The sequence below is a fragment of the Pholis gunnellus genome, assembly GCF_910591455.1.
Source record: "Pholis gunnellus genome assembly, chromosome: 19".
In the NCBI taxonomy this organism is placed as follows: domain Eukaryota; kingdom Metazoa; phylum Chordata; class Actinopteri; order Perciformes; family Pholidae; genus Pholis; species Pholis gunnellus.
Window position 1 is genome coordinate 7,613,234 of NC_136546.1, and position 26,205 is coordinate 7,639,438.

Below are 26,205 nucleotides of genomic sequence, written 5' to 3' on the forward strand. Positions count from 1 at the left end.
CCGGTATGAGGAGTTATCGAGTGACTCCATCATGGTGCACATTACAATTAATTTGACAATGATATGTTAACACCTGAATTAGCGTATTTAAAGCATGTTCTGCTTTTGTTTAAGAAACATCTGTGCTCCCACACGTCATGTCACCATCACCGGCCAATTACAGAGACAGGGCCTGACTATTGTGGAATCTGTGGCACTTGCTAAGCACCAACTGTATTTGATTTGGAAAGTAAAAGAAACAAAGCCCTGTCCTTGTTCATGTACTTCACCAAAAACAGTCAAACACACAGACGGTGCCAGAAACTGACTCACAATGGCCTTGCTGGAATTAAAAGGTTTATAAACAGACGTGTCAGAAATTGGTTAAAATGTATTGTCGCATCTCCAAGTTTACGAGTAAAATTAGTCTCCAAATTTGCTAATCCCTGCCTAATCTGTTTATTAAATTCCTTTCTCTTTGTCTAAACAGTAAAGTATGTTGACAACACCATCACCAGACAGAGGGAACGTTCAGCAGTGCAGTTATGTCATTTCTGAACTTGTTTACAATTGATGAAGGAAAGAATATTGAGTCTTCTGTCAATTGGAAAAGCTGCACTGAGCATTTTTACAGTGTACATTTTCAGTAATGCTAAAAAACAAAATTGTTCAAGGAATTGTCAAATTCTAGGAATTGTCAAAAAATAAGCATATTCACTTTCTTTCCAACAGTTATATGAGAACAATGATACCACTTTCCTGTCTGCACATTTAGTATGAAGCTGGAGCTTAGCATTAAGACTGGAAGCAGGGGAAACAGCTGGCATGGCATAAGTGTCCTGTCATCCAATCCACGCTGACTCCTTCCGTAAACGTCTCTGCCCGTCTGTCAGCAGCAGCTCGTGAGAAGCTGAGTGGACATCGGCACGCTAACCGGCCTTCACCAGGCGGACTAACAGCAGATATTTACTGAACCGAAATTGTTTTCATGTTGGTTCCATGGGAAGAAATGAACAGTGTTTTTATGCATTGATTCATTGGTTTTATATCCCCACCTACTGTAGCAAGTTAGCGGAATCCGCCTTTAGTGAAACAGGCGAGCTCACGGACAGACTGGAAGCCTTCATCAGTCAATGTAGATTGAGATTACACTTAACCAAACGTGACAAAAATAGCGTAAAGAAACTCCGATCAGATCAAAAATCCTTCTAAAAATGCTTCCGTTGGAGATTGGCCATTACAAGTCACAATGTTCGCTTCAAGTGATAAACATGCTAAGCTAATCACTTGGCCCTAGCTCTATATTTAAAGGACCAGACATTAGAGTGGCATCAAAACAATCTTCTTATCCAACTCTTGAAACAACATCAAACAAGAGAATTTAAAGTCATAAAGCCTTGCGTCTTCGTGGCTGGAGAAAGAAACATCAGAAGACGGTAGCATGCGATAATTTCGCCCTTCAAGGCCAGACTGGTTTAATTTTGCCTGTTTTTCTTATGAAGGTGTTTGTGTGATGTGTAGTTGTTTTTTTCTCAGTTCAGCATGAGTTTAACGCCAGAGGCAGACTAGCCTTGAGTGCAATTTCTGTTCCTATACATTCCAGCCATGTGACACATCTGAGCCAGCTGTGTTTGTCTTATGCTTGAGGAGCTTGTGGTCTTCATCATAGAGGGGAAGTGTCTCTGTGTCTCTGTGTGTGTGTGTGTGTGTGTGTGTGTGTGTGTGTGTGTGTGTGTGTGTGTGTGTGTGTGTGTGTGTGTGTGTGTGTGTGTGTGGGTGTGTGTGTGTGTGTGTATGTGTGTGTGTGTGTGTGCGTGTGGTTGTGCGTCAGCAACAATCCACCAGTGTCCACTGACAGATTGTCATGGTCCAAATGAAAGCATGCTGTTGGGAGGCCATGCTGCAAAATCAATGTTTATATTCAAAACTCAGACTCAAGCCTACATCATGGCTGTTCACAAGAATATAGAATCTCATTATAACCTCATAATATCCCAGCGGGTGAAATATTTTTCTTAATGTACATGTCACATGGCCACAGTGATTTCCCAGAGGCAACTGTTCACGTCGTTTCCTGGGCTGGTTCTTAATTTAAGATGTTTAATTTTACTCCAGTTTTCTTCTCCATCCAGGTCATCTCAACGCAAACAGTCTTGAGTAGTAGCTAAAATCCTTAAATGTGTACATTTAAGGATTGCTACATCAAACCATTGACGTTAACTAAACCCCTCCCACAATTCAGTTTTACTGTAGTTTACCAACTGTAACTAGGTATTAGGCATCTGTCAAGCTTTGAATTCCTCTCAACATACAGCAGAGGTTAGCATTAGCAAATATCTGCTTACCAAAGAGTTTTGAAGGTAATGTCTTTTTTCACCTATTCTGAACCAAAAACACAAGCCTAAAGTGTGTTTGTCTGTGTAGTGTAACGTTAACGTTAAGATAAGCACACTTCAGGACTCTCACATCCAGTGCACGGCAGCTAATCTCAAATGCTAACCTTATGTAGCACTGTAGCCGCTTGGTCCTGTTATTTAATGGATTTAATGGACATTTACCCTTAATACATTTGCTAAACTCCTTAGTTAGTACTCATCCTCAAACGTATAGGCTTTGTTAAAGTGGACATATTATTTGAACATGCTAAGAATATAACGTCAGCATGAATCTCACTTGTATGTGCACATGCTATCTTGTAATAGCTATATGATAACAATGCTGCTTTATATCTCTGTATTATACATGCGTCATGGTTAGCATATATATGTAGCCATTATAAACATATATGTAAGTCCCTTTTGCAGGGCTCTTTTCAGGCCAACCAGCTGTAAACATTAACACGTTTACAGAGAGTGTACAACTTATTTCTTGAAATTAATCGTGATTTGCTAGCTAGCAGCAGCTGATAAAATCTGCCAAAACACAGCCTTCAAAACTGCCTAAAACTGAGATGCCTGCCTTTTTCTGCTTCTATCTAAACTCAAGGACTTCTTGTTCCACAAACTGTGACGAAATACACGTTCATTTCTTTAACAATGTTGATGGTATTTACTCACAAACACAATATGCTCATGCGCCGAAAACATTTAACAACGAATACCGCATTCCTCTTCCAATGACGATGGATAATGGATGTGAATCCAGAAAAACAACCTTTAAAAATCTCTTCATCCTCTTGACCTCAAGGGAATGTTCCCTCAACATCAACAGCCTGATCCCTGCCTCCTGCCAAGCTAACACACACACACACACACCACATGGAAAAAACACTTCCATCACAGTGCTGTGTCAGTTTTATCAAGAGTAATCCTCTAACATCTGTTTGACCCTGAGGGGAGTGTTAAGTGGCGACATGAATTGCTGTAACAGCTCCTTGTTGAGTTTGTGTATTTTTGTGTATTCTGTTATCCGAATGTATTTGTGCAATCGTGCAATTAAGACTATTTAAAACCAATAAACCGAGAATGTGTTTGATATTGCTGCTTGCTTATTTGTCATTAAGTGTACGTCCTCTTCAGTATACTATGACTTAAAAACAACAACAACAACTTGATTGTGTGCACCGCAGTCATTAAGTGCTTGGTGATCTCACTTCATGAACACACAGTACGTCATCCTTCCAGTAAATGTCACGCTTTTATTTAAAAGGCATTGGAATGATTTGCTTTAGCTTCGACCACCAGTCCAGTCATGGACTTCTAATATGTTTGCATCAAGACTTAGGCAGCAACCGGAAAACATTAGCGTTGTTGTTGTAAACACCCTCTTTTCTTACAGTGTGCCAGCCACTAATTAACAAGCTACCAGAGAAATGTCTTCGTTTAGCAAACAAATCTAAAAAATGTTTATTCTAAAAGCCAATTCACTTTTGCTGTTTTATTCATTAGAGAAGCTGGCATATTACATTATTATTCTATTTGGACTTTTGTATTGTTTCGGATCATCATTTTGTGTTGTCCTGGTCAGGTTCTGGTAAGCGTCGCAGGAAGCAGGATCAGTGCTGCGCTCACATGAACTCCCTCTCAGCCATCAAGTACGCCATCGTCTCCCTCTACATCCTGGTTTTTCTCACCATCTTCGGACTCTGCCTGGCAGGTAGGGCGTAACTTTATCTTCCATTAGCTGTATGTCTCTGACATGTGTGCAATACTTTTATGATTTTGGTAGTTGGGGAGCAAATTCATTTATTACTTTTGGATGCTTTTAGGGGCCAAAACAACATTTTAACAATGGACAGCTGTTTATACGTTAGCCCACAAACAGTGTAAATTAGGCTCAGAACTTAAGATACAAGTTAAGATACATTTATTTTGTTTATAGCTGCTACATTTTGAAATCTCAAATCATTTTCCGTTTATTTTAAAACACCAAAAGCCAGTATTAGATCATTTGGAAATTCTGCAGTCATATTGGTTGATGATGATCTTGACCTTCCACATATTGCTCTCTGTCCAATGCTTGCTGATAGTGAAGATTATGAAAAGTATAAATGACAGTCTACTATGTACTTGTGTACAAAATAACAACATAATATTATACTGAGACAAAGAAAAAATAATGAAAATATACTTCATAAAATGATATGAGGAGATATCGGAAAGACAATAAATAAGAGTGACAGAATATATATACAAAGCAGTGTTTCCCGCACACAGACTTTATATGGGTGGGCCACCCAGGTATATTAACTGTCTCCAAAGTATATTTGGCAAAGCATTTTAGTATTTCTTTCTTATATCCGTCCAAGGGAATGATGCTATCAGCGATCAACTAACGATTGGAAGACCTCCCCTTGGGGAGAAGACTTGAATAGAGTCAACTTAAATCTCATAAGTTAGTCTTTCTATTTTCTTGAGACCCAACTCTTCAAAAAAGTTATTTGCAACCATGTAAGAAGCCTAGTTGCTAAGTTTAGCTATACATTTTTATTTGAATACAGCTGGGTTGTATGGACCCCATAGACTATGACTCCCTGGCGCTGTATTCAAGCTCTTTCAGCTCTTCCACATTACTTTCCTTCATCACTAGTTTGTCCAGCCTCATTCAGAGAGAAAAAGCAAGAAGGAGTAAAATAAAGAAATACAGAAAGGTGGAGAGAGAGGAGAGACAAGTACTATACACATTTAGAAGGAGAGCACATTGTCCATGTTTTGTTCTCAGAGCTCAATTATGCAGATGACATCAGCCATTCCTCAAGGTTGAATTGTGATTAAGGACACACACATGCACATATACACACATGACCCACAAAACCCCACTTATTTAGTCTAAGGTAACACTGTGGGGACGTGGTCTGAAACCTTACCCCTCTCTTAAACCGTCTGTTCTAGTTTAGCATTGAGAACACACACACACACACACACACACACAATATATATAAACAATCATTTGAAGCATAACCTAAACCTTGGTCATGTAAAAGTGATTTTATTGACTTTATTCACTTGAGAATTGAACTGCCATAGCTGTTGAAAGTTTGTAATAAATTTAAATGCCAGAAGTAGCACAGTCTAATGCAGCTTCACTTTGTCCTTGGAGGTTTTTCTAATGAGTTTTCCAAGTGTGTTGTGCAACTGACCTGAGTGTTTTCTGCTGCTAACGCATAGCTCTGTGCATGGCTGACCGGTTTGAACTTGATTCCCACATGTGATGTCACGTATGTCACAACATTTTTGAAGCAAGGCAAGGTTGACTTTTTAGACCACAACAGAGAAGAGATAAAGCATGATGGTGTCTGATTCCTTTGTCCTGCGTGGTTTCTATTCCCCCCTTGTGCACGGCTGTGGGAGTACCAGGTTTCGATCTGCGTGGGGGGTCCACTATAGAGGCTGCTTTCCAGGAGGGCTTCCCGGGGTGACGGCAAAAACAGCATCACCTTTAGCCTGATTTATGGGTTGGCATCGCAATTGTGAGCCGGTCGCAGGGCTCTGTGCCGCCATCTACTGTAATGTTGGGGTTCCGGTGTAGCAAGCGGACATCAGGATAACAGATATCCAGGCAATTGTTATTGTTATTGTCAACAGTCCGATTAGCAACTTGAGATACGAGAATGGAGTTGCAGTACAGACATGGCGTGCACGACCGGATTGTTTAACAAGTAGCCAGTTTACAGCTTATTTTAAAACAGTAAAAAATGAAATCATCAAAGATAGGCGGTGGCTTCCCAGATTGCATTTCGGCCAATGCATCCCACCTCTTTTGCTCTCCACTCAGACTGTTTACCTGCATTCAACCAAAGCCTGCTCAAACACCATTACTTAATATTACTCGGACAACAAAGAGAAACCAGAACGCACTCAAGGCCAAATTGTGTCCCATTGCCTACAGATTCTACATTCATATGCATCTGTTTATAGCAATTGAAGGTCCAGTGCTTTGCTCAGAGACCCTCACTTCTCTAGCTATAAAAAAATAATAATGTATTTCAAACACCAAATGTCTTTGTGATTGGCAAAAAAATAAGTGAAACTGTAATGTGGAAATTTGGACTTGTGACTTGGAAACAACTAGCATTAGCTGTTATTTCATATCAGGCAGTGGTTAAAACAGTGCTGTAATGAATTCCAGCATCTTCAGAGCCTACACCGATGCAGTGCCTCCTCCTGCTCCTGGCCAATCCACTCGTGTGTGTGTGTGTGTGTGTGTGTGTGTGTGTGTGTGTGTGTGTGTGTGTGAACAAGATCAGCTTTGAAAGTGTGTCCAGGTTTAAGTCTGTTACCTTCTGCAGACCCGGCTGTGGCCTCCTTGTAAAATGCCAGCTCTTTTATTAGAGTAGAGGAAGACAAAGAGCGGCTGATAGAGATAGAGAGAGAAGGAAAGAAGTTGAAAGAGTAGAACAATTAAGGAGGATGGAATTAGAAAGATAAGTGACAGACCCAGGAACAGGTTTAAGAGCTGCCTGGCTTCAGACCAGCAGGGTCCTGGAGGAATTGACTGCTCTAATCCTAATTTCATTTCAAGACTCTCCTCCCCCCGAGCCATCCACTCACAGTGTAACCACACGGCTGATGCCAGTGTTCCCAGGCACAGAGATGTAGTCAAGAGTTTGGAACGGCTTCAATGTCGTCACAGAGGTATTTGGTTATTTAAGGCCTTGAGATGAGGTTGTTTTAGAAAAGCAATCAAACCGGGCTTTTCAACCGGCCTCTCTTAAATTAAATGCCGGCCATCCAAAAGCTAAGTGGCTCCAGCATAACTGCACGGGAGGCCCATTCGCCACACACACACACACACACTCGCAGCGGCTGCCAGTTTTCCGACGTGCACACGGATTCAACTCTGTGTTATCCACATTTGCTTTTTTGTTTGAATTCTCACTTGACTTTGACTTTTTTTTCTTTTCCAGCCCTTACGTTGCCTCCTTTGGCTTTTCTCCCAACTTCATGGCTCGGCCAGCGTCTCCCGTGAATTCAAACACATCCATATGTCATAGCTATCAGGATCACGTCTCATCTCGGGTTGAAAACATCTGTAGTCATGGCCAGATTATGTACAATATAGTATTTTCTGTGTCAGCACATCTGATCCTAAATCTTAGTTTTGGACAAGTGAAGTGGGGAGAGTGATGAATATAATATAAAGAGAGACCAAAATGACAGAGGATGAAAAAGCCAGAGGAGTTCTGCTCCATTAATCATGAGGTTAAGAGCTGCCTTATCAGCCCATTATTCCTACACGGTTATCTCCATGCAGATAGGACGGGGCTTTAACAGCTCTGATCAAGAGGCTCCGTGGCAGCAGAGAGATTGGTCCACAGTTGAAAGGTCACATGTTCAACTCCCATGATAGCCAGAACCCAGACTTTTATCATCTCAGAGGCGCCTGCTGGAGAGGCTTTTGTCTTTGTAGTCACTTGTTTTGGCTGACACAGCTCAAGAGGGGGACCATTACTTAATAGACATGTTTGGTCTCTTCAGCATTAAAGCTGCACTAGACAACTGTGCATGCTGGCTGGTCCAAAAGGTTGGCATGATGTAACTCTTAAAGACTTAACGTCCCAGAAACCCAGTGGTCTGAGAACCTGAGGGAACCTGAGGGAGAACAGTTTTACTCCTTTCTCCTTGTTTACACGTACAGACTCAGAGCAGCAGACTTTCCCATGACCTGTCACAAGCCTGAAGCTTGCGTCGAGCACACGGTTTACACGCTGAGGCCTGAGTGTTACTACTGCTGTCGATGCATAGTGTGTTTTTATGCATCGTTTTCCTTCTTCAAGACCTGTTAGCTTGTTAGAGTTCCATCAAATTGAATGGTAAAGCTGTTGACTGCGATTCGTTTTAGTTTTATATTTTTTTTAACTTTTTTTTTGTTTTAAGTTGAGCATTTCATCTTGGGACACTGGGCGATTTAAGCGTCTTGAATCGCTATTTAGAGGTTCAAAGCACAGTAAAAGTCAGGTTAGGTTCAAATTGAAATAAAAAAAGAATAGCACCCAGAATATATGAGTAAGGAAAAATTATGTTTGACCATTTTTGGCCTGTATAAACTACAAATCTTCACACTCCTCCTTGCTTGCAAAGGGGAACAACATCCGTTTTCACATCTTTTCAATGTTAATGCTCTATCACTGTTAACAGTCTCTGAAGCCAAAAAGCTGAGACAGAAACTTGTCTTGTAATTGTTGTAATTCTAGTTGCTTAGGTTCTAGGATTAAAAGTAGGAAGCTGATGTCATTGTCTCTCAGCGCGTTCAATCTTTAATGCTCAAATTATCTTTATTCTACTGTATCTGGAAACCTCTTCTTGGTTGCAATTGATTGGTCCAAATCACACGTAATTTTTAAGAGATTAACCTTTCTCAACTTTTTAAAAAAGAAACCAGATGCAAAGTTTTGTCTAAAACTGCCGCTTTTCTGTTGTCTCTCCAGTAACACAAATGTCAAAAGAATCAGCGGCAGAATACAGTCCAAACTCCTTTTTAGAAAGGTCCTAAGCGCTTTCAGATGTTTGTTTCTTTCTGTGAGTACATCCAAAGTATTACAATAGATCAGTTTGCAGATAAGACACTGTAACCCACTACTGCATATAAAAAGGAGTAGCTGCAAAAGATGTTGGACTGAACTATGTTATATAAATAATAAGTGTTTACACATGTGGATATATGTGTTAAAATTAAGTAACAATCCAGAGAATGTTTTGTTGTATTGATTAAATTGTGCAGTACATCAGTAATGTTAGTCCTGCACCCACATATGCAAAGGTAAATCCACTTCAAATAATCCAGCAGGTTTAATAAAAAGTAGAGTACATGCTTGCTGCAGTGACAATTCATTACCACAATTGTATACACAATTACAAAATTTGATTCATGCAAAAGGTGCATTCCCTCTATAAACAAAACAGTTTGTTGGTTCTTTTCTCTTTTAGCAGAGCAAAAACAGTTCTGTAGCATTGTGCTTATATGGTGCATTCAAAGATAACTCTAGAGTCTAGAACTCTCTTCTCTCTGCGAAGGGCTGGGATTTTCTTCAGTTTTTTGGCCAGAGATTGCTACAAATACCTTGTGCTGCTTCTGGAGCCAGTTCTTAGAATAACAGGTTGTGTAAAACACCCAACAAACACATCGAATAGCCAGTGATTGGCCCATATATGGCCTTGCAGACAGAGCTTGGGCTGATAACTGTTTCCATATTCAGGAAGGTGGGTTAACCAGGATTTACACATTTTATATCTGTGTTGATGAGCTCGATAAAGATCTAGTGGTCTATTACTACCTTTAATCATATTGTAGGCCGGGTCACGTCAAATATGGAGCAATGGAATCATTTTGTTCTTGTGTGTGAAATTATTTCAGTGATCTACGTACATCTTCCATGTAAGGATTCAAGGATCATTTATTGTCATTTTGCAACACAGGGTTGCACAACAAAATGCAGTTGTAGGCCATTTGCTACACAAAAAGCACGGCAAACAAAACAAAAGAGGAACGTAAACAGCAGCAACAAAACACTTCTATGGAAAGTTGATATGGCCGGCATCTTAAAATTAAGAATTCGACATCAGGGAAATTGTCTGTTAACTTTAACTATGTTTGAGCACCGAGCATCGTTGATGTAAACACGGAGTCCACCTCCTCTCATCCCACTTGATTCCTACGCTCTCCTGCGATCCGCCCGTCAAGTGCAGCTTGATCCGGGATTCCACGATGGAACCAGATCTCTGTGACTGCAGTGGAATAGCTTAATTAAAGTCCTAGCTGGGTTAGCTTAGCATCCATCCCGGCTCTCCTCCGTCTCCTCTTTGGGCAGTCAACTCTGATTTTGGTGGCGTTTGGTCTGGCTGGGCTGTGATCCTCTCAAGGTCCGCTCCCCATAAATTAATCCGATCCCCACTCTTCCTTCTCTGATGATGATGAGTGTATCTCTGTCATATGCCATTAGCGCTCCAGTAATAGAGACAGAAAGACAACAAATTAAGACAAAAATGTAGTGAAATTCATACATGTTGCCATAATCCACAAAATAAAGTCTCGATTTTTACAGTGACGGTTGAGGAAATTGGCCAGTTATATGTTTACATGGTTATTTTCCTCTTACATGCTGCAGGTCTTGAAGCGCTGCCTACATGCCTCCCTTCAACTCATACTGTACTGTAGGTGCAACTGAGTCATGTTTTCCAGCAAACATGCTGTTCACAGGTTTGGCACGGTTGTGTTTTTTTCCTCAGCCAGTTAACTGCTGGAAAACATGATGGGTGGGTTTGTTATGATTCTTTAAAGCCATGAAATCTATGAGCTTGAGTTTGTGTTTTTTAATGATAGGCAACAGAAATGTTATTGCCAAGCAGAAATAGGCAGTTGGCACTGGGCCCTGAAACAACTTGGGGTTATTTTGGTCTCAGGCCTTTGTAGTAACTGGGTAGCTGCATGTGTTAGCGTAATTACGTTTATGTTTTACATCAATTTTTCCTACTACAATGCTCTGTCCCTAGCCGTTGGTTTAAGTTAAATATTCAGTTTCTACAGCAAGTGTTCCATGGAGAGCTGTAGTCATGAGGTCACGTCCCAGCTAGCCTCTGTTCCACTAGCCCTCGTGACAATCGGAGGAAAAATCTGGTCTGGGACCCTGGTCGTTACCGTTGTTCGGCCTAGTTTATCTGTTAATGTGCTTTTACAAATCCAGACTCATTAGGGCCGCTCTGATTAATTAAGAATATTCCACATTTAGGAGTTAAAATCTGGATGATTACTTCAGTACCTTCCGCGTGGGATCACAATAGAGTGGTGCAGGGATGTTGTGTTTCTTTAGGCCGACCCAGGAAGTTAGCATTGCAATGGTTCCTTCAACAAAAATCCAATTTTGGATAATTGCAGATACCTGTTTATGATACTACATATCTTATTCCGCAAAATAATCTTCACACATGAACACGCCTTCATTTTTGAAGCGTCAATGCAATCGTCATGAAGTAAAAAGCCACGGTAGACAATAAACCAACTACACCACGGTTGCATGAGCAAGCCTCTACATAACGAGGCTGTAAAGGTGGACTAGTCGGCGTAATGACGTTTTGTAGTCTCATTTAGCCACTTGTTTGCAAACTACATTTGAAGACATGTAAAAGCCTTACAATTCACTAGAAAGTTGTTTACATATGTATTTTATATTGTTGAACAAAATGTTAAAATCGTTTACGCTTGTGTTAACCACAGAACTCAATGTAGGCACCTTATCAAAGAAACATTCAAAAAAACAATTGAGTTTCTGGGTTTTAGAACTCATTCCTAAACCGCTCTATAGCAATGAGAGAGATAAGTCAGGGCAGCTGACGGTGTTGCCATGCAATGGCAAACACCCTAGCCCTTGAGGCTAACGTTAGCTAGCTACTGTTGACAGATAAAAACTGACCCAGCTCTCACTTCCAGTTTTTGCTAAGAATAGCAACCCGTGTGGACCGCCTCTCCCCAACCATTTCTCATCCACACTCGTTTAACCTTTAGCGTTTTGTTTTTTTCTTTCAGGGACGTGCTGTCTTTAACCTTTTTCATTGAATTCTGTTTACATATTTTTGGTACAGCCCTGGAAGATATTTTTTGCTGAAGGGGATACTTACTCTGCCATTAAAAAAACTTCCACTATATTGGGGTCTGTGGGTCACTGGCGGGGCAGAGGACATCGACATACTTGACCATCAGAAAAACATTGCAGGCTAATTTTACCAAAACCACAACCTTTAGATTACTTTGAGGTTACTCAAGAAAGCGCACACACTCTTTCACAACACGTCTTTAATGTACACCAGATGTGTTTTGGCTAAGTTTGTCCTTCGGAGGGTAAATCTGACACCACGAAGTGCCACTCCTATCGGCTTTAAAGAGGAACTTTAAAGGTCTTAAACCACACCTCTGTGAAAATGATGAACGTTTTTGCCGCTGAAGACGAGGTGTTTCTGATCTCGGCCTGTTCGTGTTCGTCACGGGTGAGAAATTCCTCCCAAACTTTGCCTGCAAGAGAGTAAATCCTCCATCACAGACCGAGAGCATGTGCCAGAAGAGACGCCTATACTTTTTCATGTCTATATACATGCAGAGACACATAAACCCCCATACATGTGTTGAGAAGTGCAAGCATGAGCGCACATAAAAACACACATGCACACAAAAAGCATAAAAACACAAACACACAATGATTTGTGCATAAAACACAAAACATTTGATTATACCCACAATCGTCGAAAACCTGGACACGAACAGTCTATCTGCATACTGACACGATCACAACACAAAAAACATAAAAAGACACACACAAGAGCACATGCACTTTTATATATTCACACAGACGCACAAATACTCAGAGATGTGCACAACCACATACCACATTCATCAGTGGCACAGCACACACACACACACACACACACACACACACACGTACTGTACCGTCCCAGGGCCCCTAAATTGACTCTAAGAACATAAAGCCTTTTCTAATGAGTTTCTGTACTGTGGTCGTCATCCTTTCTGGAGAAAAGAGTCTGGAGAGGATCCAGCATTCCCAGTAGGTGTCCCATCATAAGAGGAATGCACACACACACACACACATGCACACAGAAACATACAGAGAAGTCAGTCCTTCATTGTTCAACAAGAGGGTTCCTAAAAAGTCAGGGGACAGCCTCATTGAAGCAGTCAAAGTCAAGCGCATGCCATTAGCCTGTCAAGACTAATTGGACCTCTCTCTCTCTCTCTCTCTCTCTCTCTCTCTCTCTCTCTCTCTCTCTCTCTCTCTCTCTCTCTCTTTCTGGTGCCTGTCTCTGTGTCTTCTCAGTGCAGGGAAGTGCTAGCATAGCATTAGACTCCTACTCATGTTATACACTGTAGATGTAATACTATATCATATAAATGTATAAGATATAGTATGTTTAAGTCTATGTATTTTGCTTAAATATATGTTTTGTTTGATTGCCTGTATGTTTGGGTGCTTTAGTCATTCCTTGGGTACGCAGCACTTTAAAGAGGTTGTTATTGTAAACCCTGAGATTTGGCATCCAGCCTCATTTACTATAAGAAGCTCCAGTCCTGCTTATGTAAACTGAATTTCTAAAAATAAAAAGGAACAAAGACTTTTTGAACTGACATGCTGATATGGGTCACAGGTAATGTTGGTACTTAGTTCTACTTGATTTTCATATGTATCCCCATAGCTTGATTTCTTGCAGTTTGCACTTGACCACTGTTCTCCTTTGTAATAAAGATCTACTCTAATGCAACACCTTATCATACCCAGCTGACACCCTTGCTTTGAAAAGTTGTAAACATGCAGAACACACATTCAGCTCAGCTTCAAGCCAAATAAGTTCATGAGGTGAATAAAGTGGAACACTGCAGTGTGTAAATAACTCAAATAAAAGCAGCAAGCCTCAGTGATGCAGCTCTCCATTAAAAAGCTACAGTGATTTCTTTTTAATCTGGTGGAGAGGGGGGTTTTAAGCTTCAGGGATTTCAAGAGCATGATAGCAGGCGCCTAAATTATTATTTTTTTTTTTACCAGACTAATAAATTAACAACAGATTCCAAAGACTGAGCTCACGTCTGTTAAACACACACGTCTAGTGCTGTCCAACTGTGTTTGGTGGGGCGACAACTTGAAACAGAGGAATTGAACAGTTGATAGAAATGCGAGGAAAACAATGACGATTCAATGTTTGTATAGTCATAACCTGCTACGTTTCATGCTGTTCAGTGTAGCCGATACAGTATGACGAAATAGTGATCACGGTACCTTTTTAAATGTAAAATTAAAAATCTTGTTTTTAGTTACTGTTGATTTTTAACTACCTATACATTTGTATTTTGCATGTTAAGACGAGAGTATTTTAACCGTTTCTTGTGTCACCATGTCAAATAAACCCTCAACTGCTTTGTTTGCATACATGTTACAGTTATATGCACTTTGTGGTGGCTGTAAAGCAGTTTAGTTAGGTGATAAGATTCTGCCGCAGACGATCTAGTGCTTCTCTGAGTAGGAAAGTAAACAAGTCAGGGAGGGAGACCATAAGTAAAGCATTCTGTAAGTCAGAAGACCTAAACTTTAATTGCAGGTATTTTCTCATACAGTTTATTATTTGGGGATATTTACGGTTAGGTAAGCATCTTGTGTTTACTAAGATTACTGATGTCAACAAATCTCTCACAGCATAGATAACCTTAATAACTTAATATGTATTACTTGCAGTGTCTGTACAGGTTTTGAAAGACCATCGAGTCAATCAATTAAGGAAGCTGGTTCAAATCCTGGGTTTTCATTTCTGGTGTCGGATCTTTGTTTTAGTAAATTGTACTTTGAAATCAATCGGTATAAAAAATAAAATTAAGAGATTATCTTGATAAAATGCAGTAGATAGTATGCGTTTATAGCATGTATTAATCTAAATGCAGGTAAGAGGGACTTAGAACTTTGGTTTGAAAGATGAAAGTCATTTGACCCATTCATTTAAATCCCTGCAACCTCACTCCAGGAAACACACAGACACCCCAAAAGAGGCAGAAAACAGGTTCTATTGTATACACACACACGCACACGCACACACACACACACACACACACACACACACACACACACACACACACACACACACTTCATTCAGCCTCTCACAGCAAGAGCCTCACTTTGATGTCTGCCACATCAGACAGAGTCCACGCTTAGAAATCAAACAAAAGCCCCACCGCCGCCACCGCTGTCACTTCATTTGGACATTCCTGCAGCTGAGTTACACACACATCCTCTCCCAGAGATACTCTTCAAGGTGACTGCAGTAGTGTAGAGACGTTATTGTTTAACCCTCCATAAAATGACTAAATAAACAAAAAGATTACACTTCTTCCTCCACAACATCTGCCTCATTGAATTTGCAGTTTAAACATTTCAGCCAGTTTTTACAAACTCAAATTCAACAGCTCTGTTTGGAAATCCTATTTATATTACATCTATTGTATTTCTGTGGTTCAACGGTGATGTTTACTGTATGCAGCCACGGCTGCAGAACCGGGCGATGTCTAAGCATTAACCCATGACAGCAGTTATGGGTTGCATGCAGCGGTGTGAGCCTGGCTTCATGAACCCTGTGCCAAACATGTGGTCTGTGTGATAATGGCACCAGTCCCAGAGAATCACAACGAAATGGCTTTAATCAGTTTTCTTCAGATGGAGCCATATTGCAGAGAATAACTTCAAACATAAATGCATCACTGTCAAATGAACTGTAATACGTGTTTATATTAGCTGAAAAACCAAAGAGATCATATTCGCAATGACAGATTGTATGCGACACCAGTGGTTTAGCATGGCCACATTTCCCATAAAACCTGTCTTCGCCCTCCTCCTCTTCGGTGCCTTCTTCTTGACTGAAGAGGTTAGCAAGTTACTTTTTCACTGGGCTTCTGCTTATTCCACCATCTACAGAACCGATAGCTCAAACTCAAAAGGTCAGGAGAGTGCAGGTTAGACAAAATATTTAGCTTTTCCCTTATTAATAAATGTAGAATAGCAGCAAATATCTGGTGCATATAGTGGAGCTTTTATCAGCCAATAAGCGAGATGTTTTTCTTTAGAAGTTGGTGGGTACCAGAGCAAACAGAGCTAAAAGAGGGAGAATATTATTTACATTCATCAGAAAAGAAACACAACTCCAATGCTAATATTGCTCCATGTCTGGCAGATGTCAAAATTGGAATCTGTTTTATAACATGATCACCGTATCTACTTAAATATGTCAGTGTTGACTTTACAACCCCTAGGTGGCCGAACAAATTTTGTATCACTTACAATGTTTTGTATGCAAATGATGTGCAATAACGTCACGCATGCAAATCAGCCGATGACGTTAACGATCCACTTAATAACAACTATTCCAGCAGCCTTAATTTTCATTGAAAATAATATATATAATAACCAACACTGGTTATCCTGCATCGACTTTTAGTGGAATCATGATGATTCATGATTCCTAGCTAAATGTAATTAAAAACTAACTAAATTAGTCATTTAGGTTTTTGTGATCGATTTGAGCCATAGACCCCATTCTTTATTTTTCTTATTTCTGTTCTTTCTTTGCTGTATCACAGTCTTATTTACTGCAGTGTTAATCCAATTCAATCCTCATCTCACACACATTTGGTCTTTAGACCAGTTGATGGAAATTGAGCTGAACTCGGGATATGAATCTAGCCGTTTGCAGCCATCCATTTGAAATGGCATAATAGCTGCATGCCTTTTGATGTGATCTCAAGGAAAGCAGGTTGTTGCCTGTCTGATTTCAAAGACCCTGTAATGTCATTCTCATTCACTGCTGGAGGACTTTCAGGTCTGCAGTTCACAAAAAGACTCTTTCTTCTTTATTTCCTTCCCTCCTTGCCGCTGGCATCCCCTCAAAGTGAAGTGGGATGTTGGTCGGATTCTGTCTGGTTGAAGGTGACGGATATCGCTGTGTGTCACTCACTTACACATGAAAACACATGAAAACACTGACAGATGTGGTGTCCATGTCTGACTTTCTTATTTATTATCATTATTAGAGGGGTATTAAACATGGTATTGGTAGCAGACACATATGGTAAATTGGCTATTTTTAACTGAGTACCAGCTGTTTTAATATTTCTCCAGGTTGCTATTTTTCTCATCCTCCTTCCAGGTAAGATCACATTCAGCTCTGGCTGGTTCGTTATGAAACCTGCACTAAATTGGATTTGTATTTTAGAGTTACATCACATAGTCTGCGAATGTTGAAGTCATTTCAGCTATTTTACAGCGACAAGTAAAGTTGTTCAAGCCCAGGTGTAACATTCATGGACGAATATGCAATCCACAACACCTGTTCTGTGCCAACGAACAAGTCGTTTATGCAGCAAAGCTAAAAGTAGGGGTGTAACCTTGCTGCGCCCAACTCATGTCCACGCTAGCAATAACATGTGACATGTCCAAATTGCATTTCAGATACAACCGAGCACAATTTGCCAGCCCCTAAGCTCCTAACTTCCTGCTTTGTTCAGAAGGGTCATTCCAGGTACTAGAATGTTTGCTCTGGCTTTTTCAATGTTTCTGTGTTTGGATTGGATAACTGGAAGATCACGGTATGTTTGCAGAAGCTTTATTCCAGCAAGATGTTCTGGTTAAGGTCAAGTCAAAAACTCTATTTATCTTGCTTATCCTTTAAGATAAATGTCTGTCTGGAGGTCAATAGCAAAGGAAGAGGAGGCCGGTAGAGGCTCTGAAGGTGTCTCACAAATCTATTAGCCAAGTCTGACTCTTTCATGGAGGTCCACTGATGAAAGACCTGTGTGTAAGTAATGGGTTTTGCTCATTTATGCTTCTCCAATGTGGTGTTTTCAGGGGTTTAACCACAAATTGTACAGCGTAGGGGTTAATTTATAGTTGAGCTTTCTAGATGATGGATAAACGGACACATATAATCAAAGTAATCATGTGTACGTTCTTTCATTCATTTTGTGAGCCACAGCTGTGGTGAGGTCAAGGTTTGCACTGAAAACATTTCTAGATCACAAAATACAAAAGAAGAAGAATAGCAATTTTTCAAACATGTCATCTTCTCTTCTATGTTGTCAAACACTACCACACGAAGACGCTCTAACTGAACAGTCAAAGTTAGTGTGGTCTCTAAAAAGCACTGACATTTTTCAGGAGGTCCTCGAAAAGTCTGATTTGTGTCCGATTCCACAATGCAACAATCGAGCCCCACGTGTTTTGTCATTCAAGAGATTTCTTCTTTCCTAACGGTACAATGAACTCTGAAACAAAGAAACAACATTTACATACTTGGCCATGCTGCTTGTGCAGAGTATGCATTGACAGCCTGTTTGAGGAGGGTGCAAACATGAGTAGAGACAATTCAGTCTGTTTTTAATGGTCATTTTCAGCCAGAAAGAAAATGGGCTCTGTATACTGAAACTTAATAAAACAAAGTTATGCAAATAAAAGTAATCGTTCAATTTACAAATCTATTTTTTTTTTTTGTTCTGTTCAAAAAAATGTTTTTACAGTCATAATATTACATGGACATGTTCCAGACATGTGCAGTCCTAGACCCTCACAGACATGAGTAGATGCTTCAGTTTAAGTCATCCAAACGCAGCCCTTGCAGCTATTTGAACTGTACCCCTCCAGTTTTCTGTGGAGGGATTCTTCTTGTAGTTTGGGATATATTTGCAATCATTGCTGATTGTTGCGTCTCAACTGTCATGTTACAGTCTATGATATCAGTCTAGACAAAAAAAACCTGACTTGACACTTCTGTTTGTAATGGCCAGCTCCCTTTTAAAGCCAAATGATGCCGCTTTCTGTACTTGGCAACACACACGCAGGTAAACACATGCTTCTATTAGGTAGCTTTATTAAAAAGCCTGTGAGAGCTGAAAAGGGAGATTAGTAACCATGGGTGCAGGGCCTGGCGGCAGAGAACTGTAGGACATTTGACTTGTACAACATTTTTTAAATGACACAGGGATCACGAAAGACTTGTAATTTAAAGGGACAGACCGGGTTAAGAGTGTAGTCATTTACACACACACAAACAATCCTTACACATCTCCTGTTCTTCCTGAAACTAATAAGGAACCAGTGAGAATGTGTGTAAATTGAAACATGTACAGATCCCAACAACATTCATACCGATGATGAATGACCTGGTAATCATACTAGCTTAGAAGAAACCTTGATGATCCCATCAAAGAAACACAGGATGAATATAAAGCATATGGAGTTTATGAGGCATAACACAATAGGAAATTAACACAAGAGAATGTCAACTTAAAGACATACCGTCAACAAAGAAATATGAGCTTGTAAAGTAACAAAGGCATTGCTTAATGTTAGCGCACCAGACTTGCAGGAAAATTGTCCTTGCCTTTCTTTTAGAGAACTTTAAAGTGAACATAGATGTATTGTATGATATGTGTGTGTATTGTGTTTGACATCAAAGAAATGTAGATTCCGGGGAGAGGAAATATTTCATGGATAGTCTTTTATCTGCTGCCTGATAAATGAAGGCACCATGTTGTCTTTGGCTATGCCCACAGAGGAATGCAGCTCTGATAGACTTCCCTCTGTCTACTCTGTCTGCCCTTACCATGACACTGTCCAGCCTTTTCTGTTTGAGTGTGTGTGTGTGTGTGTGTGTGTGTGTGTGTGTGTGTGTGTGTGTGTGTGTGTGGGCATGTTTTACATATGTTGTGGGGACATTGATCTGTTTACACCAGGGGTGTCAAACATACGGCCCGCGGGCCGGATCCGGCCCGCCACGTCATTTTATGTGGCCCGCGAATCCGCCAGCAAAAAAAAAAAATGTAAAAGTCGGACAATTTACAAATATCCATTGTATCGCGCACGGCGGAGCTCCTCCCCGATCCGCACGCGCCGCGCACACCTCCACCAGCGTATGTGGCAGCAGCAGCAGCAGCAGCCCCCCTCCCCGCCGACGAAGAAGGAGCAGCACCCCCCCGACAACCGGCCCTTTGGGGGCAACCATGATGCTGATGTGGCCCCAGAGCGACAATGAGTTTGACACCCCTGGTTTACACAGTCACATTGCGCGGGCTCGCCTTCCTTATGGGGACAAAATGCACATTCCCCTAGTTTAACAAGTATTACATTTTAGGATGAAGACTTGGTTTAAGGTGAGGGCAAGATTAGGTTCAAGTTAAGGTTGGATTAAGGGTTAAGATTAGGCTGGTAACAGTTATGGTTAGAGTGAGTCGCCAAGAAATGAATGTATGTCAATGTAATGTCCCGAAAAGTCATCAAAAACATGATCGTGTGTGTGTGTGACTTTGCAGGGACCATGACTCGGAATTATGTTGTGGGGACCAAAATGTGCCAGAATCTTAGTTATTTGTTTGGGGGTTAGACTTGTAAATGCACTATAAAGAAGAACTAAGTCTAGGGAAAGTCCTCACGAGTATAGCAAGATAAGTGTTATGTATGTGTGAAAGAAAGAGCTACAGAGAGAACATCCAACAGAAAGAGTCTTTGTGCAATAAATAGACAGCCATCCAGATCCCATCTTTCTAAGGTTGCATGAACTGCACATGAAAATATAAACAAGAAACAGAGCAACATTTACGCCATGATCTTTTGTCTAACTTTAACCAAGTCATTTTTTTGCCTAAACATAACTTATTGTTTCACAATCTGGAAGTGTGATAAAGATATTTATGAAACGTATTTTCGTGACTGTATCATTATGAGAATGTGAAAGAGTCGATTAAACGTCCTCACTAGAACACTAAACCTCCTCCAGCTTAGTGGAGGAGACGTGAAGTCACGTATTTTCGGTTCAGAATCCGCAGCACTCAACACTTCTCGTGGTTTGCAGAAAAGTTCAATGCCAACATTTTGCTCACAGTTTGGCATTTACGTACTTTAGTATGAGTTCACTGCAGTATAGCGGTCATTTAAAATGATTCATAGCTATCAAGTAAGTGATTACCCTTTTGGCCATCTTTTGCACTTTAGGTAATGTTTTGATTGTTTACTGAAAGTGCTAATCATGTTGAATGCAGATAAAACTCTGCAAATAATATGAATCCACTGCTAGCATAGAAGACCATGTGAGGACTGAACAAACAGTTCTGAATTCATTTCAATACACACTGAAGTCCAGCTGTCGTGCTGGACCGCTCTCCGAACATTTGATTCATGAATGTCCTCGACTCCACAGACGAATCCAAAGACCATGAAGCTGTGAATTTGGAACTAATCTGTTTTGAGTATTGCTGCCATCCACACCCACCCGTGTGTGTGTGAAATAAAGAGGAAAGAATAGGAGGTCAATGGAAAAAACAATGACTTGAGATGACTTTCCCATCCTACAGAGCTGAGCTGAGAGGTTTGAAATGGATTTGTCAGACATGTATATCTTTAAGTCAATTTCTCACCATCTTCGCCTGAAGTAACACCCGCTCATCTCTCCTGTTGTAACTCAATAGCAGTCTGGCATTATGAGAGTTGATGACTGATAGAGAAGTACAATTACAGCTATCTGGGTTATATGTCTTTTCCCTACAGTTCTTTTATATATAAATTCATGTACGTTTGTTTTTACTAGTGATTTCAAGAGGTATTCTGGATAAAACGATACATTTTAACCCACTGCAGTTTGATTTACAGTTCAAGACACTTGCCTGCTTCTCTAAACATTTATATTTAATAAATGTCCACTTTGATCATTTAAACTTTGTTGAATGGCTAAAAATATCCTTACATGACAATTGCTCCGTATCATTATTACTGCTTTAGGAATAATAGTGTGAATAGAAAAGCCTTAAATCTCCATTCTGTTCCCTGACAGTGACCTCTGTGGTCTGGTTGATTGTATATGCAGAGCTCTCCATGTTAACAAAGCTGCAGTTCAACAGACATCAATTAGTGGAGAGTGATTTCTAATGCTGATTGATAATTCCTTTAGGCGGTGTAACCAGGGGAAACAAAATGAGACATGCGGAGGAAAATCTGTTCAAATGCGTTCTGGCAACCAAGTATGATAATAAGTTTACATGTCTTCACTCTAATACCCCACAGTTGTCCTGAACTGTGAGAACCCACAACCCCCAAGCTGTTAAGAAATGTAATTCTGCACCTTCAATTAGAAAAACCACATTGTTCAGTTCCCCTGACAGATTTCAGCAAATTTGGAAACCATTCTTGGATTACGTTAACACTAAGCTCTGTGCCGCTGCTCCACCTGTAACTTTTAAAGTATCCTAACAAGATTATCAAACGGAAATGTATCCACGTATGTTTTGTCGCTTTTCGGGAAAATTGTTTTCCAAAGTGTCAACATTTCATAAACTAGGTTAAAAAAAAACGGATTTTATGCTGACCACGGTAGATGTTTTATACATTAAGAAAGAGTTTCAGAAACCCAAAAAGATGCTGTCGCCATCATCTTCTCCTCATCCTCGTCCTTCTCGTTTTCATCCTTCTTCTTCTTTCTGACCTTCTCATGCCGGGCTCAAACAACACAATATTCGGTCACAGTGTCAGATTAGACGATTGGAGAATCAGAAATTCTTGGTGTGACTCGGAAAGACATGACAACGTTTAGGAAGTGCAAGAAACTGACTTCTAGGAACAAGAATTAAACATCAATTGCAGTGCGTATGATGCTGGCTGTCTACTGTTCAGAAAAAAAGAAAAGAAAAGATATTTCCTCTAGCAAATTCCTCCTCACAGCATCAACAACATAATTCCCTTTTGGCTCCGCCATGTTTGCGATTGTACCAGGAAGAGCGCTCTGTGCTCCTATTGGTCAAAGTCGTGGACATGAGGGAACACTTCGCAAAAAAAGGAACATGCTGGTCTTTCTGTCGGGACATTTTGTGGTGTCCCAGGTGTACAGTGTACTACACGGGAAACACACAATCGAATGTCGTCATGATGCCCATTGTTGTACCTGATCCGGTTGAGACACCCTATGTCTGCAGGTTGGGCTATACAATTGTGCTGATACACACTTGCAGTAATTGTGAGTAGTCAAGTGCCTGCTTGTACGATGTATTTTAGGTAACTGCCGCAGTGCCCAAGTGAACCTTTAGGACTGCAAGCATGAGTAGGTTTATTGTGCTTGGTTAACGAGGCCCTGCAAATATATAACGTAATCAAGCTCAGATGGTTTGACAGTTTTACTCAATTTCCACAAAAGGAACGAAAAAGTAGAATCAACCATAGAGCTCTACGTTCTCAATCAAGTGACTGTTAAACATGTACATTCAGTAGCTGAGAGGAGTGAAACAATAAAATAAGCATTTAAAAAGTTATTTAGACTGAGATTGGTCTACTATATGTTCTTCTTTTCGTCTTCATTCTGAAGCACCAGTACTGCTGAGAAACTCCATACCAGGTTCTGGTTCATCTATAATTTGTGTGTGTTCACCAATGCTGACAGACCATAATTTAGCAATTAAGCGCTCTGTGTAGTGGAGAGATTTGGGCTTGTTTAGTTTTTCAGGTCATTAGGAATAGAACTAACACACGTAATGAGCGGGAATTTAGATGGTTTGTTTGCAGCACTGTGGCTTTGCAGCAATTGTCTTTGCTCTGAGGTCATGCACACGTTTCTTGGTCTTGATGCTAGCGCATAAAGCCACACACAAACACGTTCGGAGACTTTGTGATATGGGACTGTTCGGGGCATAACCGTGTCGAAGAGCATGTAGCATGTGTGAAGGGAATTCTCTGCTTCCCCTCATTTCCCAAGTTATTCCCTTTTTTCACCGTTGGAGGAATTTTGCACATATTGGTCCCTGCTATCCCGCAGAGAGAATGTCGTCATGGCGTAACGCTAAGGATCTGGTTTCAAAATATCTCCCAGCTCTATCGAGCAGTTACCATGCAACTTGCTCTCAACATAACATGAAACCGAGGAGCTTTTTCTCATTAGGCACGGTGGAGAACAGAGGAAAAACAAAAGAAGAAGTGGCCTTTATGCAACAGCCAAAAACAAGACAAGAAAGCTTCATCAGTTATATGTTGACTGTTGGCAAATGTGATGTAACAGCTAAACACACACGTGTGTAATTCAGATGATGTTGTCCCCAAACTGTTGTCCCTCTTGCTTCACAATTCTGTTTCTTTCAGATTTGTGTGTTTATAATTTGTTGTCAAAAAGTTCCTCTAATTGAATGTATATTTATGGTTAAATTATGTTATTACACGTTATAACAAATAGATGATGAGACAAAAAACAAAATGCAATTTGTTGTCATTTTAGTGGATAGGCAGGCTCAACAAAGGCATTAGTACTCAGACCCTTTACTTAAGTAAAAGTAGCAGCACTACAATGTAAAACTACTCCAGTACAAGTAAAAGTTTGTATTGGTTGGGCCTCCTCCGAAGGGGTCAAAAGATACATTTTTTATGCTTTAATCCTCACTTTTTTAAAATAATAAACAATATTTAATCTTCAACAATGTGTTGTATTTAACAAGCTCATCATATCTTGTCTAAAGCGACTGGCTGAGTGGAGAGCAGGGCCGTCTTTCAATCAGAGGGTTGGTGGTTCAAACTGGCTCTGGCGCCGGCACCACTAGTTGCAAGTCGATGTGTCCTTGAGCAAGACACTTAACCCCGAAAATTGCTCCCGTAGCTGTGCCTACGGTATGATAGCATCTGAAATGTAAGTCGCTTTGGATAAAAGCGTCAGCTAAATGACTGTAAAGTAACTAGGAAGTATAGTTGTCAGTAGAGTAAAATGTACAATATTTCCCTATGGAGTAGGTATGAACTGATGTAAAAGTACCTCAAAATTGTACTTAAGTAGTTCTCGAGTAAAATGCGCTTATCGTAGTTACTTTCCATCATTAGGAATCTATACGTCATATCTTTAAAAAACACTCTGGGCTAATGCTCTCCCTCCTGCAAGTATTGGACGAACATTAACATGAAGAGGCCAACTTAAACATCAGTCAAAATGAAGACAGAATTTCCACAATATGCCGTTAGTAAACACAGAGAACCTCACAGTGAGCCAAGTCTGGAAACTACTTTTGAAGTCATCAAATTATTGAGGCCATAATTTAACAAAACAATACATTTAGCAAGAATAGACAATCAAAATTAGAGCAAGCGACTTAGTCAACATCTGCTCTGCATTTAAGTGCTGGCTGGGTCTGAGCTGACAGTAGTGATTAATAGTAAATGATACTCGATTTTGGGACTGAGGGATCATTGAATCAACACCAAAAACAAATCTCTCACTCTCTTTTCTTTCTCTTTCTCTCCCCAGTCTCTCGTTCCCAGGTGTCTTCTAAGCGGCAGGAGGTGCTGATGGAGAACGTGACCCGGATGTCTGAGCGCTCTCGGCTCCTCCAGCCGACCCTGGGCGAGGCGTCCACTCAGGCCGACCTGCTGGAGAACATCTGGAAACTGGAGAATCTCTTCCAGAACCACAGTGACTGGCTGCAGAGGCTGGAGATCCTCATCAAGGTACGACAGAAGACTGGAAAAAAGCAAAACAAGAGCTTCTACAAAGCAGGGTTTTAGACCTGGGAAGTGTTCCGGGACATGAATATAGTTTGTTGATGACTATGATGAGTATTCAGTGACAGTAAAGGAGATACGTATAGAGTTTTAGATTAATACTCAACAATCAGTGTTTTTCACTGGGATTTCCAAGTGCTTATAAGAGACACTTTTGATGAATTACTTTAGTTTAATAGTTTTAAGTTATTTCACCCACAGAGCCTGGAGGTGGAGCTGAGGAGCAGCCAGGCTCACTCCCTTGAGTCAGAGGGCTACCTGGTGCAGCTGGACGACAGGTTGTCCTCCCTAAGCAGCTCCACCGGCAGGAACCTGACGGGCTTGAGTGCGGAGGTGTCCCGAGCCTCCACCTGGCTCCAGGACCAGGACCTCCTGTTCAGGTACACATTTATTGTACAGTCTTAATCCTCATTTTCAAAGCATGGAAGTGTAATTCCATCACAGAGACTGATATAATAAATTTAATTAGAGGAATAAAGTTCTTTTGCTGTTTTATCTGTCAGGGAAACCTCAGGACAGGTGAGCAGGCTGAGAGAGAAACTGGACGAAGTCAATTGGACGGTGGGAGCTGTCAATCACACCTTCAGCAACGACATCAGTATTCACCACCTGAAGATACAAGACTTGCAGGTTCATCACAGTTTTCTCAAAAATGTCCTATAAATTTAATGTGACGACATTTTGAAAGCTCAAAGTCAACGTTTATAAAATACATGACTGACATAATACGTATCTAACTAGGAAAT

General features: G+C 40.5%; 1 protein-coding gene across 1 annotated transcript in view; it reads left to right on the forward strand.

Annotated features, from left to right (window-relative positions):
- Positions 1–26,205, forward strand: part of scara5 (scavenger receptor class A, member 5 (putative)) — a 63,809-nt gene that overhangs the window by 5,399 nt on the left and 32,205 nt on the right. Inside the window, exons 3-6 of the mRNA XM_079180680.1 lie at positions 3,946–4,074; positions 25,206–25,405; positions 25,661–25,839; positions 25,963–26,089. Of these exons, the coding sequence (XP_079036806.1) occupies positions 3,946–4,074; positions 25,206–25,405; positions 25,661–25,839; positions 25,963–26,089 (635 nt within the window). The remainder of the gene's footprint in view (positions 1–3,945; positions 4,075–25,205; positions 25,406–25,660; positions 25,840–25,962; positions 26,090–26,205) is intronic.